Here is a 10,192-nt window from a genome sequence, read left to right on the forward strand (position 1 = left end):
CACCACATGGAAAGGGGAAGAAAGGGAAGAAAGGGAGAAGGGAGAATTAGAAGGAAGGTAGAAAAGAATGGAATTAGGCAGAAGCAAAACAATCTCTTAAAGAGGGACAAGAAAAGAGCCAGCCAGGCTATCATCTGCTGCTTCTCTTTGTGAATATTTTTATGTTAACATTAGTTCTGAACTTCATTTTTCCAATCCACCTACTCTGAAGATTCTAGCATTCATCGTCTTGTGGACAGTTTTTGTATTGCAACTGTCATTGTTATGTTTGAAAAGGAAGCTTGCACAATTCATTTTTGTAAGAATAAATAACCAAATAAAATAAATAAGTAAGTGGATAGATGGATAAATTAAAAAAAAGAGTGACAGGAAAGACGAGAAGAAAAAGTAGATGAAGAGAAATGCAGTTAGCAATCATAACTGTAAATGTGAATGGGATGAACTCACATATAAAACAAAAGAGGATTAGAAACCATTATCCAGCAATACATTGCTTACAAGAAACACATTTGAAATAGAAAGATACACACAGAATTAAAATAAGAGGCTGGAGCACAATCTATTATGTTTCAGCTGAATTTTTCAAAGGCAAGGATAGAAATCATGATCTCAGACAAAACAAAAGGAAAAAGAGACCTAATTAAAAGCAACAAACTGGGAAACCATATTTTGCTAAAGGATAACATAGACAATGAATTAACATCAATACTAAACATATATGCACCAATAGTATGGCCTTTAAATTCTTAAAGGGAAAGTTAAATGGATTATAAAAGGAAAGAGAGAGCAAAACTATAATAGTGGAGGACCTCAATTTATCCCCTCTTAGGCCAAGATAAGTCTAACAAATAATAAGCAAGAAAAGAAATAGAATAGAATTTTAAAGTAGTTAGATATGATAGTCCTTTGGAGAATATTGAATAGGAATCAAAAGGTGTATACCTATTTCTCAGTTATGTATGGCATCTTCACAAAAATTGACCATGTATTAAGGCATAACAACTTCCAAACAAATGGAGAAGAGAAGAAATATTAAAAGTATCTCTTATTGACTAAAATGCTATAAAATTACATTTAATAAAGGGCCTTTGAAACAAAGATTAAATTGTAATTAGAAACAAAGTAACAATCCTAAAGAATTCATGGGTCAAATAACAAATCAGAAATAATAAATAACTTCAAATTTCAATAAATATGAAAACAGACAGCATATCAAAATTCGTGAGATGAAGCCAAAGAGTAGTTAGGGGAAAATTTACATTTCTAAATGCTTTTATCAATAAAAGAAAGAACAAATCAGTGAAATAGGCATTCAACTAAAAAACAAAAGAAAACCTGGAAACTCAACAATTATTAAACACTCCACTTAAGCATCAAAATAGAAATTCCTGAAATCAAAGGTGAGATTAACAAAATTGAAAGCAAAAGAAGGATTGACTTAGTAAATGAAAGGAGTTATTAAAAAAAACCAACACCCCCATGAATAACAAAATAAAACAGATAAGCCATTCACTAAACTTATTTCAAGAAACAAAAGAAGAAAACTAAATTGCCAGTATCAAAAATGAAAAGGCTGAATTCATAACCAATGAAGGAGAGATAAAAGAATTTATTAGGGACTGTTTCACCCAAGTAAGTGCTACTAAAACTGATAACCTAAGTGAAATAGATGAGAATTTACAAAAAAAAATATTAATTGCCCAGATCAACAAAACAAGAAATAGAGAGCTTAAGTAACCCTGGGGGGAAAATTGAACATGCCAAAAATTAACTTTCAAAGACAAAAATTCCAGGACCAAATGGATTTATAAGCGAATTTAAAGACAATTAATTCTACTACTACATTAAGTGTTAAAAAAAATAAGAAAAGATAATTTCCTACCAAATTCCTTCCATAATACAAATATAGTCTTTATTCTAAAACCAGAAAGATTCAAAACAGAAAGAAAACCATCAGCTAATATTCCTAACAAATATCGATGCAAAAAAATTAAATAAAATCTTAGCAAGGAGACTACAACATGTCAGAAAGATTAAACACACTACCACCAGGCTGGATTTATACCAAGATTGCAGGACTGGTTCCATGTCAGGAAATCTATGAACACAACAGGTTATATTAATAATAAAAACAACCAAAATTATATGATTATGTCAATTGATGCAAAAAAAGCTTTTGACAAGATATAATACCCATTCCTGTTAAAACTCTAAAAATTATAGGAATAAGTGGAACTTCCCTTAAATTGATAAACATTATCTACCTAAAACTAAGAGCTAGCATTTTCTGTAATGGAGATAAGCTAGAGACCTTTCCATTTGAGATTAGGGGTAAAGCAATGATGTCTATTACCAGAAATGCTATCTACAGCAATAAGAGAAAAAAACTAAATTGAAGGAATAAGCATAAGCAAAGAGGAACCAAAATTATTGCTTTTTGTAGATGATGTGATGATTTGTTTAGTGAATACCAGAGAATCAACTAAAACACTAATTAAAACAATAAATAACTTCATCAAAGTTTTAGGATATAAAATAAACCCACAAAAATCATAAGCATTTCTGATATTACCAAAGAACCTAGCAAGAAGAGATAGAAAGTGAAATTCCATTTAAAATAACTACAGATAGTGTAAAATATTTTGGAGTCTACCTGCAAAGATACGCACAAGAATTATATGAACAAAACTACAAAACTACAAAAGATAGTTCTAAAGTTTGGGAGAAATATAATTGCTTAAGGTAGGGCTGAAACATGTAGTAAAAAATACTACCTAAATTAATTTGCCTATTCAGTGTCATACCATACCAACCAAACTACTGAAGTATTGCTCTATAGAACTAGAAAAAAATAACAAAATTTATCTGGAGGGACAAAAGTTCAAGAATATTAAGGAAATTAATTTTTTAAAAAGTGGGAAAGAGTGTTGCCTGGCAGTACCAGAACTCAGACTATAATGGAAAAGCATAATCATTAAAACAATTTGGTACTAGGATGAGAAATAGAGCAATTGATCAATGGAACAGATTAAGTACTAATAACATGTAGAAGCAAATGAGCACAGTAGTCTAATGTTTGATGAACCCAAAGGTCCCAGTTTTTGGACAAGGCCTTTTTATTAGACAAAGACATTTGGGAAGACTGAAGAGCAGGTTGGCAAAATTTAGGAATTAATATTTCACACTGCATATCAAGACAAGCTCCAAATGGGTTATATAATTTAGAAATAAAGGATGCCATCACAAACAAATTAGAGGATCATGGAAGAAATTATCTGGCAGATCTATGGATAGAGGAAGGGTTCATGACCAACCAAAAGATAGAGGGGCTCACATGAGATAAAATGGACAACTTTGATCACATAAAATTAAAATGTCTTTGCACAAGCAAAACAATATAGCTAAAATTAGAGGAGAAGTAGGAAATTGTGTGAGTGTGTGTGGGTGGAATCTTTGCAAAAAGTTTCCGTGGTAAAGATTACATTTCTAAGACATAAAAGGAATTGAGCCAAATTTGTAAGAATAAAATCCATTCCTTAATTGTTAAATGGTTAAAGGATATGAATAGGTTGTTTTCAGAGGAAGAAATCCAAGCTCTCAGTAGTCATATGAAAAAATGTTCTAAATCACTAATAATGAGAGAAATGGACATTAAAACTACTCATGAGGTACCACCTTACATGCTTCAGATTGGCAAAGTTGACAAAAAGGAAAATGACAAATGCTGGAGGAGTTTGGGATAATAGATATATTAATGTACTCTTGGTGGGACCATGAAGTAGTCTGGCCATTCTGGAAAGTAATTTGGAACTATGCCCAGAAAGCTATTAAACTGTGCAAACCCTTTGACCCATCAATACCAACTATGTCTATACTAAGTCTAATAGTATATCTATGCATCAAAGAAATCAAAGGAAGAGGGAAAGGACTGATATGTACAAAATATTTGTAACAGCTCTTTTCATGGGGAATTGGAAACTGAAGGTCCATCAATTGGTGAATGGCTGAACAACTTATGGTATAAGTATGTGATAAAGTACTATTGTGCTGTAAGAAATAATAAAGTAGATAGTTTCAGAAAAACCTGAGAAGACTTTTATGAACTGATGCAAAGTGAAATGAACAGAACCAAGAGAACAATTTATACAATAGCAACAATATTATGAAGAAAAAACAGCATTTAAAAACTTGGGAATTTTGCCCAACATAATGGAACCAACTACAATTCCTGAGGGCTTATGATAAAATGGGCTGTCTACCGGTAGATAGAGAGGTGAGTGTAGACTCAGCGTGTAGGCTGAATTTTTTTTTTTTGTTTGGGCATGGCTAATGCAGGAATTTGTTTTGCTGGAGTATAAATATTTGTAACAGGTTTTGTTTTTCTTGCTTTCTCAGTTGGTTAGAGAGTCAGTGATGGTTGGGGTTGGGGGGTGGAATTTGGAGCTGAAATTGAATTTAAAAAATCGAATTAAATTGAATTGAATTAAAAAAATTAAAGTAGAAAGTAAAAGTAAAAAAAGGAATAACATAACTTTTCATTTTTGTACACTATAACCAGACTCTTGTGAGTATTTTTGGTATTATAGTACATCCTATCTAAATGTTAGATTTTTACCTTTCTTCACAGGTTGGAAGTCCTTCTGTTCTGAGTTCATAGGAAGCCCTCCTTGCTCTTTCATCTTCTTGGTTCCTAACAGTAAGACTGTAAGGAACAACATGTTCACAAGTCAAGTTCAGATAAACCTATATTCATACAATTATCTTTAATACTAACTATAAATGAATTTCAAGTATCTAAGCAGAATTCCTCCCCTTCTTCAAAAAAATGACCTAGATTTTTCTTTCTCCATGCAGACTAGATTAAAATGGCTTAGCATTAACAAATGTACAACCTTAATAACATTATAGAATAAATGGAGTAATTATAACTTTACATTCACATCATTGCAGTCATTGTCTATATTGTTTTTTATAGTCAGATAGGTGGAATAAGGGATGGAGCACTGGGCCTGGAATCCAGAAGACCTGAGTTCCAATCCAGCTGTATTTTATCGGGAGCTAGGTAACTCAGTGATATAGTGCTGGGCCTGGAGTCAGGAAGACCCGAGTTCAAATCTGATTTTAGACACTCTTGTGAGGATTAAATGAGATATTTGTAAAGAATGTAGCACAGTTCCTGCCCATAGTAGGTGCTGTTTAAATGTTATCTATTTTTATAAAAATAAAACATTAGTTTTCCTGGTTCTGCTTACTTCACTTTGCATCAGTTCATGTATTGTTCGTCTTCCCATGCTTTTCTGTATTCATCATATTCATCACTTCTAACATATAGGAGTATTCCATTATATTCACAGACCAAATCCTTTAGCTGTTCCTCAGTTGATGGACATATACTTTGTTTCTAGTTCTTAGCTACTACAAAAACTTCTATAAATATTTTGGAAAATTTGAGATCTTTCTTTTCATTGTCTTCTTTGTGGAATATGCTTAGAAGTAAGATTTCAGCATCAAAGGTATGGACAATTTAGTCACTTTCTTAACATAATTCCAAATTGCTTTCCAGAATGGTTGAAAAGTTACCAAAAGTACATTAACATGTCTATCTTTCTACAACCATTCCAATACTGTCATCCTTGCCAATTTGTTATGCATAAGGAGAGACTTCAGAGTTGAGTAATTATAAATTATAGTAGGTCCTTAATTTTTTTCCTTCATAAAAACAAAAGTGCTTAGTATAGTGTCTGGCACATGGTAAGTACTTGATAAATGCTTGTTGACTGACCGACGAAAAAAGTATATTGTCCAGAAAGTGAAAACTAAAGGATTATCAGTTGCACAGTGAATTTTCACCTTATATCCTGAACCCAGAAGCAACAATATATGAATTTCATAAACTTAGCTTAGTTTCCAGTTTCTTTAGTATCTCTCTCAAGATGGTTTTCTGAAGTATAATTTATTCAGCCAACAAGAATTAGTTTTTGATATATACCTATCACTGTGCTAGGCACTCCTGGTTTAAAAAAAAATTGAAGACATTCCCTACCGTTAAGGAATTTCCAATCTAAGCTAAAGAAGAAAAAAAAACCCTTTAGACAAAAAACTAAAGAATAAAATAATATTATTATTCAGTGCTAGCTTTTATAGTATGGTCTATAAGTACTAAAACTTTTAATGTATCCTTTTATGCCTGTGTTCTGTTTTCATTTTTACATGGTTACACTCCTAACATCTTTAAGGAGGCAGCCTGGTATATGGCTGTGTTTCAACTTTCCCCTTCTGTGATTTTGGTAGAAATGTCCCATGGTGTTCCTTGAAACACATGACAGAAAGTGACCTGCCCATGGTTACACAGCTAGTATGTTGCAGAGGCAGGTCTTCATAACTCCAAGTTCAGAATACTATCCCAATTCTTAGTATTGCCTCCAATTAAGTCAATGTGTTGTTGTTTACTTTTGCATGGTTCAGAAATGAACTTTGTAAACTAATTATATTTTTATTTCAACCTGCTATTATTAATCTTATGGACTACTGAAAGGGATTCCAACCTGTTTCTGCCATATTTGATTGCTAAATATTCCGCTTGTTACAGAACTGACCTAGAAGCTATTTGTGTCATTTTGACAAAGTTGTTTTATGTGTATACTATAGTATTGTCAGTTCTGGTTTTATTAAAATGCAAGAACTCTTGACTTTTTGTCCTTACATAACGAGAGCAAGGAGGTTTTCTGAGATGGTGGCAGATAAAAGGAAAGGTATAAAGGCACCTGGCTGACTGCTATTATGCTTTCTTTAGCATCAATATTTCATGAGTTCTTCCTAGCCTTCTTTTACACAGTAGGATATAAAACTGCTCAGCGGGTTAAAACAAAAAGAAAAAGTAAAGGAAAATATGGGAGAGACTGATACAGGATTCCAAAGGGATTGAATTGCAAAGATTAGTAACCTATAATAAATGCAGCACTTAAGCACTGGAATTATCTTTCCATGGAGTCATTTATAAGAGTACCCTATTTTAAGCAAAGTTCATTTAATGCAGTGTGTCTGCATGAGGAAACAGAGATTGTATTTTGTCCTTAATCTTTACTTGTATAGCTATTCAATGTTTTTGTTGTGTACATACATGTATAGGGGCCTTCTTCAGGTTTTTACAAGCAATGATGACATATGTACATAGGTAATTTATTGTCTGTTTCTCTGAGGCCTAAGGAGAAATATCTCAGAAAGAGGTTGCTGTGTTAGGGTAAATGAAAATGGAGAGTAGGGAGGCAAAGTACAAAGACATGAGCATATGGTTTCAGAGTTGTGACTGATCTAGTGACACATTCTCCAACATGACAAATTTTACTTCAGTAAATTTCAAGTCCTAGATTGTCAACAAACAATATTCTCTCGGTTGAGGACTGAGGGGCTGAGAATTAGTAAAGAGAAGAGAGAAGGGAAAAAAGGGAGTTTAGGAACAATAGGATAAAATTTGAAATCACCAGAGCTCCAAGTCTCAGACTCATCTTGGTGACATATGCTAACACTTCTTGCCTTCCTTTTTTCTCCTGCCTTACACTACCCTAAATGTTGCCAGATTCAATCCCACAGATTCCCTTCCCTCTAGCCATCTCCTCCCACTCAAATCACTGTTTCCTTTCTTCTAAAGATGATGAAATTCCTGTAGAGATTAACTTTTGGAAACAGATATGCTCAATAAATAAGAAAGTTTTCATTGGAACCAGATACTTAAATTCCCATTATGTCAGAACAATACCTTTTCTTGCGAAGTAGTTCTATTGTTACTAAGACAATATCTTTTCATGGCTTAGTTCTAAAGAACATGTTGATAAATCATGTGACTTTCACCATTAAGATTGTTTCACACATAACTATATTACTATTCTGCTGTTCTTTATATATTGGGATAGAGTTAATTTTGTTAATCAGCCTCCTTTCTGATATCAATTTAGTAACTTGGACCTCAGACAAAACTTGACCCATGGGAAGGGAGACCTGGATTATGAGTAGAAAGATTACTTGATATTAGCATAGAATTGCTAGAGAATTGTTTATTGGTGATTGTGTGTGTGTGTGTGTGTGTGTGTATGTGTGTGTACATACATGTATAGGGGCCTTCTTTGGGTTTTTACAAGCAATGATGACATATGTACATCGGTAAATTATTGTCTGTTTCTCTGAGGCCTAAGGAGAAATATCTCAGAAAGAGGTTGCCGTGATAGGGTAAATGAATTGTTCATTTACTAGAATATGAGTATATGTAACCCCAGTACCTGCTTTGAGCTAAATAACAGAGATAATTGAAGAATGGGTCTACAACAGAGAACAAAATGGTAGATTTAATAATTATCTGTCAGGGTAACTGGGCCTTCCAGGGCAAGTAACATTTATTAAGTCACCTCCTATGTATAAGGCACTGTGCTAAATGCTGAAGTATAACAGAAGGCCTTCTCAAAGCTCCTGGGGGCGTGAAGGGAGATTAGTGGGACTCATGGCAATATTGATTGTAGAGAACAATAGTACTTCAAACTCGGTACTACCTTTGGCTATGAGGAAGATACTAGCAGTCTAGAACTTCCTATAGCAAAAGCAGTCTCTCCTAGCAGACAGGCCCTCTGACTGAATACACCTGTTACAAATGAGGGCTTTATTTCCTTTCTGGCAATGAACAAGGTAGCAGTAGTATTCTCCATGGGTGGCACTATTCATCACCTGGCAAATGGATAATCTTTTAATACAGGACTTTTTAAAATGGGCCCCATCATATTTCTCATATGAAAGTTTTGGTTTGTATATCTTGGTTGGAAACCTATTTTTGTTCACAATTTTTCCTCGCCAAGAACCTTGTTATATTTAAAAGAAGGCTCCTCCATAAATCAAGACCATTATGGGACATTTATTATCTGTCATTTTATTTTGTTTCATATTTTATGGTATCCCAAGACAGTTGTTCTTAAAAAATGAGTGAGTTTAAAAATTAAAGAACTATCCTTTTTAAAGCCTGGGCTGAATTCCCAGACCTTGAAATTGGCATAGATATGGAATTAGGGTTAAATCAAATCAGATTTTTAACTGTTATAAAAGCTGAGTTATTTTGAAATTCAAGTGAGTAAACTAAACAGTTTAGTGTTTTCAATATTTACATGTGCATGAAAGATTGAATTGAGCTGAATAGCTGGCAAAATAGGGTTTTTGTTTATTAAGACTCTTTAAAGAATTAATATCATTTTGTCTGAAGATCAGTTGATGGAACTGGGTGTTTTTGAGCTGGAGAAGCAAAGGCTTAAGGGTAACATTATAACTGTCTTCAAGTATTTGAAGGGCTGTCATGGGGAAAGATCAGATGTGTTCTGGTTGGCCATAGAGTACAGAACTAGGGGAGAAATTTTAGGAAGCAAATTTAGGCTTGATATAGGGAAAACTTTCCTAACTGTCCAGAAATAGAATTGACTGTCTTGAGAAGTAATAGGCTGCCCTCAGTGAAGATCTTCAAAGAGAGACTTTGCAGGTATGTTGTAGAGTGGATGCCTTTTCAGGTATGTGACTGCAGTTCTTTATAACCTAAATGACATTTAGCATCTCCACTTCCAGCTGTGAAATTCTGTGATTCTAAACAATGATGTTTTTATTGACTTACAATGACAAAAAGAGTTTTGGTTTGTATTCCTGAGGAATGAGTGTTTACCTGTCATCAGATCTTTGATTTCCCAGCAGTAGGATTGGTCAAACAAACAGAAATAATCCTGTCCATCTTGTGTTCCCAATGTTTCCTTAATCTTGAAGAGACTATTGAAGAGTTGCAAATTTGACTTAAAACTGGTATAAATTATTAAGATATTTCCACCACAAAATGTGTGCGTGTGCATGTGTATATACACATATATACATATAAATGTGGGTGCATGTATATATACATATATATACACATCTCTCTGCGTGTATGTATATGCACATACAGATGTGTATATGTATGTATACTCACATACACACATGCATGCATGCATGCATGTGTATATGTATATGTATATGTATATGTGTATGTATATGTATATGTATATGTATATAGCTTCCTGACAATCCTAATTCCTCTGTACCCTTNTATGCATGCATGCATGTGTATATGTATATGTATATGTATATGTATATGTATATGTATATAGCTTCCTGACAATCCTAATTCCTCTGTACCCTT

At 33.4% G+C, this 10,192-nt stretch overlaps 1 protein-coding gene across 2 annotated transcripts in view; it reads right to left on the minus strand.

Annotated features, from left to right (window-relative positions):
- The window catches only part of LOC114031904 (regulator of G-protein signaling 20-like), a 126,395-nt gene that overhangs the window by 11,561 nt on the left and 104,642 nt on the right, over nucleotides 1-10,192 (minus strand). For both annotated transcript variants that reach the window (XM_027847102.1, XM_027847103.1), the window contains one exon: nucleotides 4,616-4,702. In XM_027847102.1, the coding sequence (XP_027702903.1) occupies nucleotides 4,616-4,702 (87 nt within the window). The remainder of the gene's footprint in view (nucleotides 1-4,615; nucleotides 4,703-10,192) is intronic.

Source organism: Vombatus ursinus, unplaced genomic scaffold (assembly GCF_900497805.2).
Source record: "Vombatus ursinus unplaced genomic scaffold, bare-nosed wombat genome assembly UNPS02015255.1, whole genome shotgun sequence".
Lineage (NCBI taxonomy): Eukaryota > Metazoa > Chordata > Mammalia > Diprotodontia > Vombatidae > Vombatus > Vombatus ursinus.